The sequence below is a fragment of the Gymnoscopelus microlampas genome (assembly GCF_963454915.1).
Source record: "Gymnoscopelus microlampas genome assembly, chromosome: 10".
Taxonomy (NCBI): domain Eukaryota; kingdom Metazoa; phylum Chordata; class Actinopteri; order Myctophiformes; family Myctophidae; genus Gymnoscopelus; species Gymnoscopelus microlampas.
Window position 1 is genome coordinate 55,728,717 of NC_139947.1, and position 22,741 is coordinate 55,751,457.

Sequence of the window (22,741 nt, forward strand, 5' to 3'; positions counted from 1 at the left end):
AGAATAGCAGACCTACAAGCTCACAATGCGTGGCGGATGCAACACATTGTGAGCTTGTAGGTCTGCTATTCTCTGCCTTTCTCAGCAGCGCGACGGAGCATAAACGAGGCTTCAGACGGAGCATAAACGAGGCTTCAGACGGAGCATAAACGTGGCTTCAGACGGAGCATAAACGAGGCTTCAGAATGATAAATTGGCAGGTATGGAAAATGGTGCACGTTGACGATACACCTACGGAATGGAACCTGCTTGTGTTTTTTCTCTATCGTACGGCAGTAGAAAGCATTTATTTAAGTATTTAAGCATTTTTTTACTCTAAGCAAACTGTAAAGGGAAAAGGGGTTTAAAGGTAACAATTAATGACGTTATGGAGGTTTATGTTTTTAATCCCCTCTTATATCATAACTGTATAACTCTCCTATTATTTTCATAGACTACTCTGTATTCTTATCATGTAACCACAACCCCGATACAAAAATATATCTAAAGAAAAAAATTAACGGAGTATATCTGTCCATTCTGCGCTCTGTTTTCCTTTTTTGTCTTCTTTTTTTCTTCTTTTTTTTAATGACATGATTCAACGTACGTCTCGGGAAGGTTGCACGTTTAACCTATGGATCTTTTGTGTGGTTGGGAGGGGTGTGTGTGTGTGTGTGTGTGTGTGTGTGTGTGTGTGTGTGTGTGTGTGTGTGTGTGTGTGTGTGTGTGTGTGTGTGTGTGTGTGTGTGTTGGGGGGGGGTTATGAGCGGCCGGGCAGACAGTAGATGTTTTACTTCTTGGCGTTCAGCGCGGCCAATGAAGCGTCCACTTCCTCCTCGGGCTGTAGGGGGTGCCACTGAGCAATGGGACGGCGTGGGTTGGCCAGCATGTCGGACCAGTGCTTAAGCCCCGCCCCGGTGGACTTGCTTCCCACCAAGATCTTGCCGATGGCGTCGTTCTTGCCGATCTTGTCGTAATCCAAGACGGTGATCACAGCGATGATTTTCTGCAGCAAGGAGAAAAGTTTATTTCTCTGCAAGGTATTCTTTTTACCCTAACCTTAACCCTATAATGTGTCAGTGGCTCAGGGGTAAAGCGGCCCAGTTTGATCCCGGGCTCCCCCAGAGTTAGTGTAGAAGTGTCCTTGAGCAAGACACTGAACCCCTAACTGCTCCTGATGAGTTGGTGTGGCATGGTTTCCTCCTCCATCTGTGTGTGAATGTGTGTGTGTGTGTGTGTGTGTGTGTGTGTGTGTGTGTGTGTGTGTGTGTGTGTGTGTGTGTGTGTGTGTGTGTGTGTTTGTGTGTGTGTGTGTGTGTGTGTGTGTGTGTGTGTGTGTGTGTGTGTGTGTGTGTGTGTGTGTGTGTGTGTGTGTGTGTGTGTGTGTGAATGTGTGTGTGATTGGGTGAATGTAATGCACAATCTATGTAAAGTGCGTTGGATAAAAGCACTACATAAATGCACCATTTACCATTTATAATGCATTCATTAATTTAGTTGGGTATCAGAATGTGCACTGATAATGATCAGGAGTAAGCAACCTTAGGCGCTGGGGAGGATAATCACTGACATAAGTGATTTTTTTTTTTCACTTTATGTAGTCAATTAAACAAAGTCACATCTCACATCACACGCACATAATTCTACATGCATTCAAACTCTGAACTCTGACTGGGGAGGGAGTGTGGGAGATAGGAGAGTCTAATGATCATTACAATGTCCTGATGTGAAAGAACATATTTCAAAAGAATAAGAAGAACAAAATAAGGTTGATCTGCATATGGAAAATCTAAATCTGTTGGAAATATTACATTTGTATGTGGTGTCATACTTAAATGTGATGTTGGCATGTATGGCTCACTGACTATCAAGACAATACATAACATGGCACTTCATGTCATAGGTAAACACAGACAGACAGACAGACAGACAGACAGACAGACAGACAGAGAGACAGACAGACAGACAGACAGACAGACAGACAGACAGACAGACAGACAGACAGACAGACAGTGTATCTCCATCTTTTCTAGAGGAATCTCAAAGCTGAAGGATTTGTTATATTAAGGGTAATAAGGGTATATAATAAGGGTATATCATAAGGGTAAAAAGGGTATATCATAACGGTAATAAGGGTATATAATAAGGGTAATAAGGGTATATAATAAGGGTAATAAGGGTACTGTACCTGCATCTGTTCCAGAGGAATCTCAAAGCTGAAGGATTCGTTATAATAAGGATTCAAGGTGTTCTTCTTCACCGTCGTCTTCTTCTTCTTCAGTTTCTTTCCGTTCTGCAGCAGGTTGATCTTAACGTAGGGATCTGAGGACCAGAAGACCAGAAGAAGACACTGATTACTAATGAATACATATATGTATTTATTCATTCATTCGTGTGTGTGTGTGTGTGTGTGTGTGTGTGTGTGTGTGTGTGTGTGTGTGTGTGTGTGTGTGTGTGTGTGTGTGTGTGTGTGTGTGTGTGTGTGTGTGTGTGTGTGTGTGTGTGTGTGTGTGTGTGTGTGAGGGGGGGGATTGACCTCAGTCCATATCCATCAAATAATAATAATTATACAGTACCTGACAGTCCTCCTACGTCCATCTTCTTCAGGTTCTTGGCCTCCAGGATACAGATGGTCAGTTTCCCAGCGGTAGGAACGTAACGCAGAGAGATACAGATGTCTCCCAGCTTCTCTGGCTGCAGAACAATCACAAAAAATACATTTATGCTGCGTTTAAAGATGGCATTCATAACAAACAACAACAAAACATTTCTGGTGATGTTTTATAAAATAATTTAATTTAAAGACGATATTCATAACATGTTAGAACTTGGTGACTCATATTGTTTGAGTAGCCTACTGATTGATTGATTGAATATTTTATTAGGCAGAATGTGAAAAACAGCACAAGTACAGTTAAAACACTTTGTCTAAAAGGTCCGTCCAAAAAAGTCCTTGCAGTCTCGTTTCCATTGAGGTCCTTGGTATTCAATTCATAAACATATAAAGTAGCACCAACAGTTCAATATTATCACAAAAAAAAAAAAAAAAGATAATAGGGGGGGGGGGTTGTCTGTCTAAGGGATTAGTGGTACTACTTCCCTCTTTGGCCTCCTGAAAGGTGAATTTTCAGGGCTGCTTTAAATGAAGCCAGTGATCTAAATGTGTCAGACTATTCCACACCTGGGTGGCAGTGCTGTAGAAGGATAATGCACCCATGTTTGTTTTATGGGTGGGTGGTACCAGACCGTTGTTAACGCTCCCTCTAGTTTTGTGACTGTGGGTGTCGCTAACCTTTTGGAGGTATTTAGTCAGATATGCGGGTATAGGGTATAGGGTATAGGGTATAGGGTATAGGGTATAGGGTATAGGGTATAGGGGGCATTTCGGGCAAATTTGCATTGACAATTTTGAATACCAATCCCATGTTTTGTTGTTTAACACTGTCTTCTACCCTGAGCCAACCTAGGTTTGCAAAATGTGTGGGAAAAAGGTGGGTCACGGGCCCCAGGCCGAGTAGTACGGAGGTGTTGATGGCGTGAATTGCCCACCCCAGGCATCTTTTGTTTAGCAACGGGTGATTAATCACGGCGGCTCTAAAAAGACATTCATGCAGTTTGTGACGTTGTGACTAGGCTCTATGCACAGAAGCCATTTTGGAAATAAATTGGGCCTCTTCCTTACTTCCTTCACAGGTGTTCGCAATGATACCAATGAAGGCTCTGTTCCATTTAGTGTAGCACAGTGGTTCTCAGACCCTTTCATTTCAAGGACCCCCATAACTCTGACAGTGTACAAATGGAACCAAATGTCTACCGTTAAGGGTCCATTTGGTTCCATTTGTACACTCTCAGAGTTACACACCCATAAGGGTCCATTTGGAACCCCCTCAAGGACCCATGAGGGTCCCTGGACCACACTTTGAGACCCACTGGTGTAGCAGAGTGTTTCCAGTGAGTCAAACACCCTGACTCTGTTTGACCAGAATGGAACAGAGCCTTCATTAGTATCATTGGTAACACCTGTGAAGGAAGTAAGGAAGAGGCCCAATTTATCTCTAAAATGGCTGCTGTGCATAGAGCCTCTTGCCGTCCATCTATCGTTAACTCGTTCACTGCCACTGTCAGTTGGCCCGAGGCTCACACTGCCATTGACCAGTTGTTTTCAATGGTTTACGCTAGAGGGTGCTGTTCGCCAACCTATGACTTCTGGAGAACAGTAGACCCGGACATAATGTGATCACAACAAACCCAGCCCCGTCCCATCTAATGTTAAAGGATTTAGAAAGGTCTTTATTTCTCAGGTTTCTGTTGCTTTTTGGACAAACAAACCACATTAAACTGCCCACAACTATGGAATATATTATCATGTTCTTCTATTCTCAATACATTTTATATTTATGATCGATTCATATATTCATTCAATCCAAGAGTCGTCTGTCTGTCTGAAATAAAACATAAAAGGTCTGTCTGTCTGAAATAAAACATAAAAGGTCTGTCTGTCTGAAATAAAACATAAAAGGTCTGTCTGTCTGAAATAAAACATAAAAGGTCTGTCTGTCTGTCATAAAACATAAAAGGTCTGTCTGTCTGAAATAAAATATAAAAGGTCTGTCTGTCTGAAATAAAATATAAAAGGTCTGTCTGTCTGAAATAAAACATAAAAGGTCTGTCTGTCTGAAATAAAACATAAAAGGTCTGTCTGTCTGAAATAAAATATAAAAGGTCTGTCTGTCTGAAATAAAACATAAAAGGTATGTCTGTCTGAAATAAAATATAAAAGGTCTGTCTGTCTGAAATAAAACATAAAAGGTCTGTCTGTCTGAAATAAAACATAAAAGGTCTGTCTGTCTGAAATAAAACATAAAAGGTCTGTCTGTCTGAAATAAAATATAAAAGGTATGTCTGTCTGAAATAAAACATAAAAGGTCTGTCTGTCTGAAATAAAACATAAAAGGTCTGTCTGTCTGAAATAAAACATAAAAGGTCTGTCTGTCTGAAATAAAACATAAAAGGTCTGTCTGTCTGAAATAAAACATAAAAGGTCTGTCTGTCTGAAATAAAACATAAAAGGTCTGTCTGTCTGAAATAAAACATAAAAGGTCAAACCAAATGAAGGTGTGAAACTAGGAAACAGTCGAGTGTTAACACATTGCGTGCCAGTAGGCCTCGTTCGCCACGACACATTTCATTGTAGGCCTCGTTCGCCACGACACATTTCATTGTAGCACACCCGGAAACGGAAATATCCTTATCCAGAGATTTTCGTTCCCATCCGGCGCCGCTCTAAAGCGGAAACTAAATCGCCATTTTCTCGGTTGTTGTTTTTCTCCTCGCTGATCGTTGTTTAACAGAAACCGCTGTACCTTCAAGATGGCCGATCGCCGATCGAAACGGTCTTCTCTGGGCGTCTCACACAGCTAACCTGTGTGTCTACAAACAGTTGAACGTGCGATTTTAAGGTATTTAGCGAGGTCTGTGGCGACGTGAAAAAAACAAAAAAACAACAATAAATCGCTGGCACTGGTGAGTATATTATGATATTAAACTCTGGCGTGGAATGTGTTAAAAAGTCAAGACAGTGTTTTGTTTTCTTTCAGGTTGAAGTGCAGCATAATCCTGATAACACCATTAAATGATAAGTGTATTTAATGTTGTTGTTTTTCTTTCAGGTTGAAGTGCAGCATAATCCTGATAACACCATTAAATGATAAGTGTATTTAATGTTGTTGTTTTTCTTTCAGGTTGAAGTGCAGCATAATCCTGATAACACCATTACATGATAAGTGTATTTAGAGGACAGTGTCTGGAGGACAGACAGACACAGAGACAGTGTTGTTGTCCTTTATGTCTCATCATGTCATTACAGTTTGTTCCTGGAACACGCTGAATAACAGACAGTGATATCAGGTCAATTTTCCATCGAGGATATATTACACTTTGGAATTCACCTGATGCCATTAAAGAGTGTCTTCATTAAAAAGCCTTTATTGTTATTGTTAGTCCTTACATGCTGTTTGAGTCATAACTACAGTACATCGACAGTACACAATAATAAATAAAAGCATCAGCCCGTATGAATGAGATGTGATAGATGTGATTGACTCTACCTCTTCGTGGTCGGCGCTGTCCAGGTCACGCCACTCTTCCACCGGCTTGGAAAGGTCCAGCGTGTGCATCGGAAACTTGAGCTCACCAATCACATCGTGTTTGGAGAAGCGGTCGAAGTCGTAGACAGACATCACCAGAGTCTTCCCGCCCATCTCCTGGAACGGAATCTGAACATGACAAAACACAAACATTTAGCCTTGATAAAACCCAACGTTTAGCCTCAATAAAACCCAACGTTTAGCCTCAATAAAACCCAACGTTTAGCGTCAATAAAACACAACATTTAGCCACGATAAAACCCAACGTTTAGCGTCAATAAAACACAACATTTAGCCACGATAAAACCCAACGTTTAGCGTCAATAAAACACAACATTTAGCCACGATAAAACCCAACGTTTAGCGTCAATAAAACACAACATTTAGCCACGATAAAACCCAACGTTTAGCGTCAATAAAACACAACATTTAGCCTCAATAAAACACAACATTTAGCCACGATAAAACCCAACGTTTAGCCTCAATAAAACACAACATTTAGCCACGATAAAACCCAACGTTTAGCGTCAATAAAACACAACATTTAGCCACGATAAAACCCAACGTTTAGCGTCAATAAAACACAACATTTAGCCACGATAAAACCCAACGTTTAGCGTCAATAAAACACAACATTTAGCCACGATAAAACCCAACGTTTAGCGTCAATAAAACACAACATTTAGCCACGATAAAACCCAACGTTTAGCGTCAATAAAACACAACATTTAGCCACGATAAAACCCAACGTTTAGCATCAATAAAACACAACATTTAGCCACGATAAAACCCAACGTTTAGCGTCAATAAAACACAACATTTAGCCACGATAAAACCCAACGTTTAGCGTCAATAAAACACAACATTTAGCCTCAATAAAACACAACGTTTAGCCTCAATAAAACACAACGTTTAGCCTCAATAAAACCCAACGTTTAGCCTCAATAAAACCCAACATTTAGCCTCAATAAAACCCAACGTTTAGCCTCAATAAAACCCAACGTTTAGCCTCAATAAAACCCAACGTTTAGCCTCAATAAAACACAACGCTTAGCCTCAATGTGTGTGTGTGTGTGTGTGTGTGTGTGTGTGTGTGTGTGTGTGTGTGTGTGTGTGTGTGTGTGTGTGTGTGTGTGTGTGTGGCAAAAGCAAAAGCTTTCAAAAATGTTTCAAAAATAGTCAAGCTTATAGATGGTTTTATTTAAGTGCTTCAATATAATAGAACTAGACTTTCTGACAAAATATGTGTTAAAACTTGAGTAATCGTGGTCTAGGCCTGTGTGTGTGTGTGTGTGTGTGTGTGTGTGTGTGTGTGTGTGTGTGTGTGTGTGTGTGTGTGTGTGTGTGTGTGTGTGTGTGTGTGTGTGTGTGTGTGTGTGTGTGTGTGGTTTAATGAGGGACAGTGAGCAGGGACAGGAGGGACAGTCCTGTCCTTCACAAGACGACCGTTTGATCCGTGTGTTTACAGAGAGACAGACGGGCTGTGTCAGCAGGCTGGGGGGACGGACGGACAGACAGACAGACAGACAGACAGACAGACAGACAGACAGACAGACAGACAGACAGACAGGCTAAACCTTATCATCAGACCGCAGTGCTGTCATTATAGTGGCATGATGAAAAATGGACTCAATCCCTGACACGCACGCACGCACACACGCGCGCGCGCGCACACACACACGCACGCACGCACGCACGCACGCACGCACGCACGCACGTGCTGTCTTTATGCAGTCTGGCTGTCAGTTTGAATTCATTGCCACTGGAACAAAGCACTTTCATTTTTCTTTTCTTTCATCTCTTTTCTTTTTTTTCTTTTCTGAGGTTCTGACAGGCTGAGATGCAGCAACAATAAATAGCACTTTGCAAAAAAAAGAAAGCACCAAAAGAAGCTCAAAGGACTGAACCCAAGGCATTATGGCTTGTTTCCATTGGGGTCCAGTGTATTCAATTTATCTAAATATTTAATGACATACAAATACACAATACTATGCAAAAACATCAAGTAAACGAGTTGTGATCCAAAATATTGGGGGGGGGGGGGGGGGTTAGACGTTTTACAGGGGCCAGTTCTGAATAGCAGCCACCTGTAAGTGTTCTTTTAGAGCGGTTTTGAAGGAGAGTAGGGTTTTATATGGTTTTATATGTTTTTATATATATATATGTTTATATTTATATTTATATATATATATAGCAACAGCAAAATGTTGCAACGTATAGGTGTTCCAGGTTTACATGGATCAACTAAGATAAATCCACCTTCACAGCTTGGAAGAAGATCCTGATAGATCCTTCAAAGATCCTGATAGATCCTTCAAAGATCCTGATAGATCCTTCAAAGATCCTGATAGATCCTTCAAAGAGTATGTGTGGGTTCAGGAGAAACAGCCTCACCTTGAAGACGAAGGTCTCGTTGAAAACGGGGTTCAGGGTCTTCTTGTGAACCTTGGTGTCAAACTTCTTCTTCTTGTCTGGCAGAACGAACACCTTGACGTAGGGGTCCGATGTTCCTCCACCGTCCATAGCGAGCAGGTCCGCTGCCTGGAGGATGCCCACGGTCAGCTGGAGAACAGGGAGGGTTAAAACCGTCATAATCAATTTACAATTTACAACATACAGTACATGGGCAACTGGCCACCTTCACTTAATGCGGCCTGCAGGTTAATATCAGAATAGTGATATATTATTGATTTCAGCTGTTACCATTCCAAACATGACCAGCTTTAATTACTTCAGTCTATATTAGTAGCTTAATGACTAGTTTGCGACGCGTTTTGAGCTTGTAGATCTGCTATTTTTGCTATTTTTGAATTGGAATCCTGATTTTTTTTTTGCTATTTTCTATGACATTTTCTCCGCCATTCTAGAATGGCGAAGTACTCATTTACGAAAAAGGTAAAAATACGGGGACAAGAGTGTCTGCCCGACTGTACATATACAATGTGTCCCTCTGGAGTGAGTGTGGAAATATAGTGGAACTCTGCATCATCAAAGATTTACAATGTAGTCATGTATCAGAGGCTCTTTATCCACAGTGACTTGCAGTAAACTAGGTAAACACATACATAGAATGCAGAGAGACAGTGTAGTGTCTCAGGTAAACAATGAACCTAGCATCAGTCTACATAACATGCTATCTAAATAACATTTGAATCTTAACGCAAGACTGTATGGTCGTGTTTAACGAACAAACCTTGTTTTCCTGGAAGTCGTAATCGATGGAGTACTGCAGCTTCCCCAGTTTCTCCTTCTCCTTCACTTCCTCTTCCTTCTCGTCTCCTGTCAGGCCCGTCTCAGCGTCATCTTCATCATCGTCATCGTCCTGTTGTTTCTGTAAACATAACCAAGATGGCGGACCGCACAGGCAGTTAGCCAAACCGTGCATGGACGAGACCGCGGTGCAAATTACACCAAACCAAACCAAACCTGGGTCCTCAGCAGCAGTCAGGGTTAGTAACAGCGCCACCTACCTGACCCCCGGTGTTACTACAACAGTAGTGCAATCTGTTCATCGATGACCACAAGTTGCAACCTGACTTGATTTCACTACGTTCCTCCTGGATGTCAACATGCTGTTTGTTCACTTCTAATAACGTAACTGATTTTTATTGTTCACTTCTAACAACGTTACAGTTTTTTATTGTTCACTTCTAACAACGTTACAGTTTTTTATTGTTCACTTCTAACAACGTTACAGTTTTTTATTGTTCACTTCTAACAACGTTACAGTTTTTTATTGTGTGTACTGGATGTTCTAGAGATAGTTTATTGTGTGTACTGGATGTTCTAGAGATAGTTTATTGTGTGTACTGGATGTTCTAGAGATAGTTTTAACCAAACGCCAGATTTCTTCATAAAACGACTGCAGAGAGAATGGGAAAGAGAAAGAAAGAAGAAGACAATGTAAACAGTCAAGACAGTCAAATTATTTTTAAACACGTACACACTGTACTTAGACCCCTATACTATATACACCCTATACTTAGATACTTACACCCTATACTTAGTTGACCGGCGGAGTCGCTCAGGGCTCTGCACTAAGGCGGCTCTTCACTAAATGTCTTTGCCGAAAATAGCCGATCTGTAAGCTTATAATGCATCAGGACTAGACGCGTTGTAAGCTTATAGAAAAGCTATTTTCATCTGATGATGATGCATGAGGCTGCGTAGCATCAAGGCCACCACCAGGCAAAAACATTGCTTCTACCCTCTAGCTGTGAGAATCTTGAACTCTTGACCTTGAACTATGATGATCATTGCATTAGTGATCTAGTGATCTGTGAAAGTACTGAACTGTGACACATGAATTGTTTTTTAATGCTGTTTTTAATGTTGCTGCTTTTCATACAGTTTTTAGTTTTGTTGTGTTTAGGTGTATTTTATCTATTCTGCCATGACCAGGACCTGGGTAACAAATTTCGTTCTGTGAAGGAATGACAATAAAACTCCTTGAACCTTGAACTCCTTCTAATGCTATGGACCAGAGCTCCTGCTCAGGAGGTGGCGCTAACCCCGTCACTGACTTGTGAGCTTGAAGATCGGCAACTTATTTATCCAATTTAGTCTGTTGTTTAATCACTTCACTTCCAATTTCTAGTCTGCAGTTCCAGTTAATAAATGAACTAGTTTATCTCAACTCTGGCTGTTTCCCAGTAATACGTCTTACAAAACTTTCTCCCCCGGTTTTAATGAGGTTTATCTCTTCAGAGACAGTTGTGACCAATCACAAGAAGACAATTTAGTCTGAAGTCATATGTAGTGGTGGGTGCTTCATCTCTGGTCTACAGTAAGGTGGTGTACAGCTTATTGTACACCAGTAAGCTGTACACCACAGCTTACTGGTGTGTCTGAAAAACCTTTCTGAAAAACTCTAGCAGTTAACTTCATTCATTTTTTCCTCCCACCTCATAGCTGACTTATGCATTCATATCCATGTCAACACTTTTTAACTCTTCCATTGTGTTAGGGTTATTTTTGACCCGTTTTCAAGTTTAACGTAATACTAGGTAACTTTTTCCAAAAAACTAAAGTTACATTTAATATCTTTTGTGAGTGGGAAATGTTTCACAACACCCACTCCATGAATTTCACCCCCGAAAGCCTTTTATTAACATATTGAAAGTGGAGAGGGGCTTCTTTCCCGTGACAATGACGTCATCCGGCCGGAAAACGGAAACGTTCCTGTTTGGCCAGGAACTACCGCACCGGTTTCCTGTTTGGCCAGGAACTACTGCGCTAATAACAAAAAGGAATCTCACGCTGTTTTGTAAGAATTGAAGATGGAAAAACAACAGAAAACACAGCTCTTAAAAGAACGTTTTTTGAAACGCTTCCGCCTTCCGGTGAAAACAAATGGAACTCTGGGTAATGCAGGACTATGCTAAATACATGCAGTGACGGTAGTGACCAGCAGAGGTTGCTAAAAATTGTTATTTGTGGACCTGCCTTGTATTACTTTAAATAGGTAAAAAGTACCCTTTACATTTCTTTATTGGAACCAGGCTTCATGATATCCTCAGAAACAGCTATTTTAATGCAACAAAATTAATCAATTACCACCATTTTAGTTAATTCTGATGGTTCTGATGGTCTAAAAAAAAAGTGGTGTGGTGTTAAGGGTCTAATTTGACCCGGCAGAGAAGTGTGGCTCAATTCATCTCAATGTTTACATGTTTGAGAGTGAGAGAAACGTGTCCTCAATTAGCATTTGCTATCATGAGTTATTTTATGAAAAATAAATGACTTTTTACCTTCTTTTTGGAAGTGTGTTCTAACGTTAGTCTATTATAGCTAGATAACATCATTATCCATTGTCTTCATTATAGGAAATGTAATGAGTGAATTTTAACATTGTTATAATTGAAAACAAAGACATATTGAAAGATGAAACATATATTTTAAAAAGTGTTTACATGGATATGAATGCATAACAAGTCAGCTATGAGGTGGGAGAAAAAATAAATGATATATCTTTACGTATTTTGGACTGAGTTAAATCACGGGTCAAATTTGACCCACTAACACCAAAAGTGTATGCAGGTTTCTAACACAATGCAAGGGTTAATGAGTTAATGAAGGGTTAACTTCATGAATGAAGAGTTAACTTCATTCCCCACAAATAAGATACTATTTGTCATTAAAAGAATAAAAAGGGATGTAAGATGTTTTTTGTTCATTTCTTTTGTTAAAAAAGTTAAAGTGCTATTTCCGATAGTAATAAATGGGACAGTTTGTTAAGTAACATGTTTACTCTCTCCAGCTCTTTAGTAAACAGAAAATACATTTCCAGGTTGGGATATCAATTTTATCCAATCAGGAGGAGAGAAAACCCATTACTCAGCTCCAGGTTCAATTTAGTCTGCTAGTCTGTTGTTTAATCACTTCACTTCCAATTTCTAACCTGCATTTCCAGTTGATAAATGAACTAGTTTATCTCAACTCTGGCTGTTTCACACAAATCCGTCTTACAAAACGTTCTCCCCTCGTTTTAATGAGGTTTATCTCTTCAGAGATCGTTGTGACCAATCAATCACAAGAAGACTTTAGTCTGATAAGTCCAACATCAAAGGATTTATGATGTTGGATAAACGTCCCTTCTTACAAAAACACTGATGTCTTCATCAGATAGGACCTGATGAGCTGCAAGAGGAACACACACACACACACACACACACACACACACACACACACACACACACACACACACACACACGTTCGAGCCCGACCCAAGTCAAATCTTTTTGACTGATGTGGATTTTGGACAGTCCTAGACGGTCGATTACCTGCATGTTTTAACCAATATTTTGTAAGAAAGAAAGACTTAACATCAATTTGAATAACTTATATTTTAGCAAACACATTTTAAAAGGTGAAAAATCAAGACACATACTGGTCAAATACTGGCCAATATATCGGTTGGGCTCTAGCGCACGCACACGCACACACACACACACACACACACACACACACACACACACACACACACACACACACACACACACACACACACACACACACAGCTCCTTATTGGTGCATTCACTATCATGGAGGTGTGGTAAATGCTTTTCATTCAAGCATGCCAGGCTCACAATGCAAGAGATTCAAGAAGAAAAGTCCTTTCTGACAGAAAGATATCAAATGTAAATGAAGTTACCTTGGGACTGCTGTCGACTGATAAAGCAATGTGTGGATGTGTCTGTAACCTTTTCTTTTCTTTTCTTTTGACCGCTTCTTAAATAACGGCACATGAAATATGAGCTGTAATGTTTTCAGGTAATCATGCTAGATTGAAAAATCCCAGAGTTTTTCTCAAACTGTCCGTGGGGTTCACAGGTAGAGACATGGTGTGTTCTCTCCGTGGGGTTCACAGGTAGAGACATGGTGTGTTTGAAAGCAACGCCCTTCACGTCAACAGATGTGTAAAGTTACAAAATAAAAAGCCAAATGATAATCAATCTGTTAAATAATAAATACGTTTGGTTTTGTGAGATCTGTCTTCAGGGCCGACGAGGTCAAAGCATTTCATACGTATCTGAACGGATCATATTTGGATTCGGGGTCATTCATAAAATAATCACTTTGATACTAATCTGTGATCATAGAATTGTCTATAAGCAACACTTATGTCAATGAGAAATATGTACGTTTGATTCATAAAATAATATCCAGTGGTGGAAAGTAACTAAGTAGAGCCTACATAGTACTTCTTCCACCACTGATAATATTTCTAACAACCCAATCCAAATGCGATCCATCCAGACAGGGATGAAGACCTTCTGGCACCCATGTCTGGTCTGTGACACCCCAGGGGGCCATGGTGGGTGCTCTACAGCATGGATATCTCTACAGGATATCTCCTAATATGGTCAGCATGGTCACACGGTCATCCAGGAAGTACATGTTACTCTCAAGTCAAGTTTGTGGCCATTCAATGTTTTAATATAAAATAACCATTCAATGTTTGTTCAGCCAGAAAGAGCCTGTTGGGACGTTTGTCGACAAACAAACACCTTTAAACCTCATGGAGCGACCAGCATGTTGTCACGATAGCATATGGTTAACATAACAATTAGCATATATATATATACCATTACAAAAAAATAAGAATAGCAGATCTATAAGCTCGCATTGAGATGCGCTTTGAGCTCGTAGATCGGCTAAGTTCAAATGAGCCAAAGTATAATTCTGGCTTGTGTTGTTTCTTGTCTGTGAATTTCAATGCGTTCAAAGCAGTGGTTCTTAAAGTGCGGTGAAAGGCACTGATTTAACCCATTAAGACCTGGAACGCATCTGTGTCACTTTAGATTTCTTTGGCTATTCAAAGATAGCAGATATGCAAAGCTTGTAGATCTGCTATTTTTGAAAAATCTTGAAAAATAATGTTTTCGATTTTTTTATCAAAAAACTGTTAGGATTTAGATCTTTTTTTAAAGAATCGCCTCCTCAGGTCTTAAAGAATATTTCCAATTGAAATGATGACTTCATCTTGTTTTGCACAATGCTGTAAAAAACCTAGACCAGTGGAAACATGCTGATCGGTGGACATGTGGATAAAGTCTCCTCGTGGTCCGAGTTGACAAACTCCCAGCGTGCGCGCCCCTGTGCTCATGCATGTTAGTGAACTCTATAGTGAGGTGTGCACGAGGCTCTGAACCGCTCCGCTGAGACGCCATCTTAAACCTTAAGCCTCTCCAGGCCTCATCGTTGGAGGACGGGCTGACACCTCCGGGGGAGGGAGGAGTCAAGGCATTTGCAGTGGGTGTGGCATATCATAAATCATATCATATCATATCAGGGCTGCACCATATTAGGAAAACATGCGATAATGCCATAACATCGTTGCATATTACAATGGCGATATATATGACTGGCGATAAGTAAACCTGTATTGAGGAATATACAGTCAGAATTGTCTTTGTGTCTTTAGGTTTGTCTGCTGACATAGAATCCAGACAATGAACATTCTAATGGATGTATAAAGAAAGAAGCAAGAAATGGATGACTGTATATTTGAAGAGAGTGAACACATATACTTAAATATAGCATTTAGTGCAGTCGTGATATGTCCGTTGTGCATGATATCGCGATACATTTCCGATATATTGTGCAGCCCTATATCATATATCATATCACATAATATCATATCAAGTCATTTCAGTGATTTGCGAAGCTCCCATCGACCGTCAAGCAAACCCTGCAATCAACGCAGTCGCAGCGCAAACCTTGCAAGACTAAACAGATAAGCCATCGCACTCGTCATCATCATCATCGTCATCATTATGCAAATCAGTCCCTCCAAGCTCCGCCCCCGCCCCACCCCATCATTACCCCCGCCCACCATCACCACCACCGCCCGGCCCTGGGCCTGCGCTTACACAGAGCGGCCAGAGGGGGGCGCAGTAGGACCATCATGTCAGACCTACCGTCAGGCACAGAGAGAGAAGAAGAATCCACCACAGTGAAGATACACGGAGCACAAGACGACAGACACAGAGCAGGAAGGAAGAGAGAGTCACAACAAGACAACCAGAGAACAACACAATCAAAGTAAAAACACTCAAACTGGACTTGGAGATCAGTGGTTCTCAAATGATTCTCATGGCAAAGGACGAGCCCCCAAATTGATGATCTAATCCCCCAAATGTGAAAAGCTTTTGTGTCAGGGACCCTCATCACAGAAGATTAGTTTATTGATTATTTGTTTAAATTATTCCACATTGTTCTAGACTTTTCTACCCCCCCCCCCCCACATATAAATAAATAAATAGTCGATTTATAAGCTTACAACATGCTGCGATGCAGTGCGTTGCTGAGCTTGTAGGTCGACTGTTTTCAAACAGCCACAGTATATAAAATAGGGTTAAAGTGGTTTGACTGATTTTGATGCTGGGGACCCCCTGGAACCCTTTCAAGGACCCCAGGGTTCCCCGGATCTTACTTTGAGAACCACCGCTATAGGGCATGAAGGGAAATGATGTGTCTAAAAGCCCTGAACATGAATTAAACATAATTACATTCTGTTTTACACTGAAACGTTGAACTGGCCCAAAGACATCATTTACACTTTACTATTTAGCAGTGACAGGGTCACTGGTCATGTGACAGGGTCACTGGTCATGTGACAGGGTCATTGGTCATGTGACATAGAATGCAACAAGGAAATACATTTCAGAACAATGCACCTTAAATATAAGTATTTCCATCTTATTGTCATGTAATTGACCTTAATGATCAGATAAATGTTGAATAAATTGTTTATGTCATTTTCCTTCCAAGACCAAAAGCACAAGAGAGAGAGAGAGAGAGAGAGAGAGAGAGAGAGAGAGAGAGAGAGAGAGAGAGAGAGAGAGAGAGAGAGAGAGAGAGAGAGAGAGAGAGAGAGAGAGAGAGAGAGAGAGAGAGAGAGAGAGAAGCAACATTCATGACAAATACATTCAATAAATAATGATTATAATAACATAGATGGACTGTATATTGAAGATTCAGACAGTTAGGGTTAGACAGCCTGAAATAAAGATGTGTGCAAATAATTAATGACACACTATCTTATTAGTATTATTAATGTAATAATAACAATTATTATTATTATTATTATTATTACTATTAGTATTGGAGGATAATGCTATGTGGCTGTACAGTAAACTTTACTCATTTAAAATTACACTTGAAACAGGAAGGGTGTGAGTATTTGAGGTATACTGTATGGTGTGAGTGTGTATACACATGTTATAATGGGGTATAGGGATAGGTATAGGGTTAATGGTACACATATAGTTATTAATATTTCCTACCTCTCCTCCCTTCATGTTCTTCATGCCCACATCCCCCTTTCCTTTCTTTCCCTTCTTGTTCTTCTTCTTCTTGCAGCAGCATTTCTTGATGATGCAGAAGCAGCAGGTCAGGATGAGAAGAGCCGCTACCACGGCTATGGCAATGACTGCCCAGGAGGGTACTGAGACACACACACACACACACACACACACACACACACACACACACACACACACACACACACACACACACACACACACACACACACACACACACACACACACACACAGGTCAGGATGAGAACACGGCTAGGAGGGTACTGAGACACACACGCACGCGCGCACAAAGATAGACCGTAAGAGAGACCGTAAAATGTATTCCGTAAACAAACGTGTCAAGGACCCACATTACTGTACATGTTGTATAGTATTTAGATACAATATTTACATACAATATTTAGATACAGTATTTAGATACAGTATTTAGATACAGTATTTAGATACAATATTTAGATACAGTATTTAGATACAATATTTAGATACAATATTTAGATACAATATTTAGATACAGTATTTAGATACAGTATTTAGATACAGTATTTAGATACAATATTTGGCCACAGACCCTGTTTTTCTTCAAAATGTGTCACAAAGAAACTAAACAAATGTTGGAAACTAAGAGGCTGAAATAAGAGCTAGTCCTTATGACAGAAAGGTCCTGACAGGAAGAGGAACTAGTCTTTATGACAGAAAGGTCCTGACAGGAAGAGGAACTAGTCTTTATGACAGAAAGGTCCTGACAGGAAGAGGAACTAGTCTTTATGACAGAAAGGTCCTGACAGGAAGAGGAACTAGTCTTTATGACAGAAAGGTCCTGACAGGAAGAGGAACTAGTCTTTATGACAGAAAGGTCCTGACAGCTCAACATGCAGATTGAGAGTTCCTTTACCCTTTAAGACGAGGCTGGAGGGGCTTCAGTCTAAGAACATGTATAACGAGGCACGCAAAGGCCAGCGGTACCTAAAGGGTACCTGACTCTGTTCTGACTCTGTTCTGACTCTGTTCTGACTCTGTTCTGACTCTGTTCTGACTCTGATCTGACTCTGTTCTGACTCTGTTCTGACTCTGTACTGACTCTGTTCTGACTCTGTTCTGACTCTGTTCTGACTCTGTACTGACTCTGTTCTGACTCTGTTCTGACTCTGTTCTGACTCTGTTCTGACTCTGTTCTAACTGTTCTGACTCTGTTCTGACTCTGTTCTGACTCTGTTCTGACTCTGATCTGACTCTGATCTGACTCTGTACTGACTCTGTTCTGACTCTGTTCTAACTGTTCTGACTCTGTTCTGACTCTGTTCTGACTCTGTTCTGACTCTGTACTGACTCTGTTCTGACTCTGTTCTGACTCTGTACTGACTCTGTTCTGACTCTGTACTGACTCTGTTCTGACTCTGTTCTGACTCTGTTCTGACTCTGTACTGACTCTGTTCTGACTCTGTTCTGACTCTGTTCTGACTCTGTTCTGACTCTGTTCTGACTCTGTTCTGACTCTGTTCTGACTCTGTTCTGACTCTGTACTGACTCTGATCTGACTCTGTTCTGACTCTGTTCTGACTCTGTACTGACTCTGTTCTGACTCTGATCTGACTCTGTTCTGACTCTGTTCTGACTCTGTTCTGACTCTGTTCTGACTCTGTTCTGACTCTGTACTGACTCTGTACTGACTCTGATCTGACTCTGTTCTGACTCTGTTCTGACTCTGTTCTGACTCTGTACTGACTCTGTTCTGACTCTGTTCTGACTGTTCTGACTCTGTTCTGACTCTGTTCTGACTCTGTTCTGACTGTTCTGACTCTGTTCTGACTCTGTTCTGACTGTTCTGACTGTTCTGACTCTGTTCTGACTCTGTTCTGACTCTGTTCTGACTGTTCTCACTCTGTTCTGAATCTGTTCTGACTCTCTTTCCAGTCCCAACGCGACGACACGGCGCTATCCACAACAGGTTGTCGGCAGGAGACGCTTTTCAGCGCCTCCCGCCGCCGAGTCGGCCCGGTATGGGTGCGGTGGAGATCTACGTTAACGTTACCTGTACTGATAGAGATCTACCTTAACGTTACCTGTACTGATAGAGATCTACCTTAACATTACCTGTGCTGATAGAGATCTACCTTAACATTACCTGTGCTGATAGAGATCTACGTTAACGTTACCTGTGCTGATAGAGATCTACGTTAACGTTACCTGCACTGATAGAGATCTACCTTAACGTTACCTGTGCTGATAGAGATCTACCTTAACGTTACCTGTGCTGATAGAGATCTACGTTAACGTTACCTGCACTGATAGAGATCTACCTTAACGTTACCTGTGCTGATAGAGATCTACCTTAACGTTACCTGTGCTGATAGAGATCTACCTTAACGTTACCTGTGCTGATAGAGATCTACCTTAACTCATATACTGCCTAGAACGACTAAAACGACTTCTGTCCATAAGCCATGCCTGCCAAGAACGACTAAAACGACTTTTTTTAAAAAATTAAAAATTAAAAATATATATATTTTTTTTTAGATTTTTTTTTTTTTTTGACCCAAAGACCAAGGAGATATGATTTTTTGAAGATATAGACTCCCATCCACTTCCTTGTTAACTTAAAACTTAAAAATTCTGTATCTCGGCTCCTGAGTACTTTTTTTTTTTCAATGAAAAATATGGCAGTGTTCAAACGCGGCCAAAAAAATTCTGGCAGTGAATGAGTTGTTAACGTTACCTGTGCTGATAGAGATCTACCTTAACGTTACCTGTGCTGATAGAGATCTACCTTAACGTTACCTGTGCTGATAGAGATCTACCTTAACGTTACCTGTGCTGATAGAGATCTACCTTAACGGTACCAGTGCTGAGGTCTCTCTCTGGTCTTGCACCAGGCAGGAGGAATCTGTATACTTGTATTTGTTTGTGGGTGTATTTATTGTATTGTTATTCTTCTGTCTTTGTCTGAATTTCCTAAAGGTATATATCTATCTACCCCCCCCCCCCCACACACACACACACACCCCTCCCCTGCTGTAAAAACTCCCGCCAGTGGCCTGAACGCTGCGACCTTTGTGACCTTCCTGTTTAGTAAACCACTTCCCCCAGGAAACCACAAACTGTTAATTATGTATTATTCTAATTAGCATAATGATTTAAATTAGCCTAGCGGAGTAAACAGCCGGCAGGACGCTGGGTCGCCTAGCAACAGCAGCAGAGTGTTGCAACACATCTCTACAACTAAATAAACTGATCTGACATTTTGACCCGGCAATCGTTTACCAGAACACTGATACCTGCCTGAGCCACGCATATAGATGCTAGGGAGGTGATAAGTTGGCAATTACATGTGGCGAGAATTAGATTTGTGCCTCGTTAAGGAGGAGCGGCCTGTCAATCAATAGAAAATAAACACATTAGCAGCTTCACACGCACGCACGCACACGCGCACACACACACACACACACACACACACACACACACACACACACACACACACACACACACACACACACACACACACACACACACACACACACACACACACACACACACACACACACACACACACACACACACCCTGAAGCGACGGACCAGATCCAATTCTAACACAATGTCTGCTCCAATCAGGACGGCTGGCGTCTGACTCACTGGAGTTTCAAAGATCATGACATTTTAGCTGACTATTAAACTATTAAACATGCAGTAAGTGATATGTGTTTGTTACAATAAGTGTTAAATAGCTCTATATTGTGATAGTAATCATTGCTATAGAGTGTTTGTTCAGTAACAGTGTTAAATAGCTCTATATTGTGATAGTAATCATTGCTATAGAGTGTTTGTTCAGTAACAGTGTTAAATAGCTCTATATTGTGATAGTAATCATTGCTATAGAGTGTTTGTTCAGTAACAGTGTTAAATAGCTCTATATTGTGATAGTAATCATTGCTATAGAGTGTTTGTTCAGTAACAGTGTTAAATAGCTCTATATTGTGATAGTAATCATTGCTATAGAGTGTTTGTTCAGTAACAGTGTTAAATAGCTCTATATTGTGATAGTAATCATTGCTATAGAGTGTTTGTTCAGTAACAGTGTTAAATAGCTCTATATTGTGATAGTAATCATTGCTATAGAGTGTTTGTTCAGTAACAGTGTTAAATAGCTCTATATTGTGATAGTAATCATTGCTATAGAGTGTTTGTTCAGTAACAGTGTTAAATAGCTCTATATTGTGATAGTAATCATTACTATAGAGTGTTTGTTCAGTAACAGTGTTAAATAGCTCTATATTGTGATAGTAATCATTGCTATAGAGTGTTTGTTCAGTAACAGTGTTAAATAGCTCTATATTGTGATAGTAATCATTGCTATAGAGTGTTTGTTCAGTAACAGTGTTAAATAGCTCTATATTGTGATAGTAATCATTGCTATAGAGTGTTTGTTCAGTAACAGTGTTAAATAGCTCTATATTGTGATAGTAATCATTGCTATAGAGTGTTTGTTCAGTAACAGGGGGTCTCCCTGTCTCTCCAGCTCTTTAGTAAACAGACAATACAATTTTCCGTTTGGGATACCCGTTTCATCCTATCAGGAGAGAGGACTCGTACAGGCTACACTGTAACATTTGAAGCTGTTAAATGGCTGCTCTCTCTCTCTGCTAATTGGATGAAACTGTTGACTCAAACTAAATGAAGCAAAGCGTTAGTTCATGCAGGACACGGAAGTCTTGCACGCCTCAGCTGTAATCGGCTGTCAGTCAGCTGATGTGAACATCAGCCAACATCTCTGCTGGTCATTACGTCACACATTCATCCTCCAATCACAGCTCACGCCTTAACAAAGAGGTTCCTTTAAATACGGCTTTGCATTCACTAGGTCTCTGCTTGTCTTGATTCATTTCTGCTATCTACCTCCTCCACCCCAGCCTCCACCTTTTTAGGCATTGGCTCAAATACTTGTGACTGTCATTTATATCTGCTAATTCAAGCTAATATGTCAATATAATTGCTTATTGTTTGATATTGTATCCCTATGGGGGTTTTGCTTAGCATTCCCTGATTGTGCTTAGCATGCTGCATGGACAACATTCAGGGAATATCTCCAAGAGCAGAGCCTTTAAGGCCAAGCTTAACTGTATTCCATTTGTGGAAATAAATGGTTAAATCTACTTTAATGTGAGTGTTCCTGACTGAACTCTCAAATACTCACGTGGGATTTTGTCGATCTCGTTCAGGAACTTGTTCTTGATTTCGTCGAAGGCGTCGTTCTTGCTGACGGCTTCGGTGGAGTTGTCGGCGGCGGTGGAGGCGACGGGCTGGGGGGCCACCGTCAGAGCGCCCGCCGCGCCCCCGGTGGGCTCCGGGCCCACCATGGCCTCAGGCTTCTTCTTCAACAGGTTCCACTTGGTTCCACTGTTTGGCATGTCGGCTGCTCAGCGTGCCTGGAAGATACCAAACACACACCAACACACACCTTAAACACACACCTTAAACATCTGGAAGATACCAAACACACACCAACACACACCTTTAACACACACCTTAAACACACACCTTAAACATCTGGAAGATACCAAACACACACCAACACACACCTTTAACACACACCTTAAACACACACCTTAAACATCTGGAAGATACCAAACACACACCAACACACACCTTAAACACACACCTTAAACATCTGGAAGATACCAAACACACACCTTAAACACACACCTTAAATATCAGTTGTGTAAATAGTTCTCTGGTTAAAACGAGAAACATCAGATTTATAAAGTCATCGTCTCAGAGCTGAGCTTGATATATTTGGCT

At 40.8% G+C, this 22,741-nt stretch overlaps 1 protein-coding gene across 1 annotated transcript; it reads right to left on the reverse strand.

Annotated features, from left to right (window-relative positions):
* Positions 1–769: 769 nt before the first annotated feature.
* On the reverse strand, positions 770–17,009 carry LOC311053542 (synaptotagmin-2-like; the record flags this gene model as incomplete). Its single annotated transcript, XM_084069145.1, has 7 exons — positions 16,916–17,009; positions 9,319–9,447; positions 8,520–8,687; positions 6,087–6,254; positions 2,556–2,673; positions 2,168–2,301; positions 770–985 (listed from the first exon to the last, which is right to left on the reverse strand). The coding sequence occupies exons 1-7, from the start codon at positions 16,937–16,939 to the stop codon at positions 770–772; spliced, it is 957 nt and encodes a 318-aa protein (XP_083925271.1). The 5' UTR covers positions 16,940–17,009.
* Positions 17,010–22,741: the final 5,732 nt, after the last annotated feature.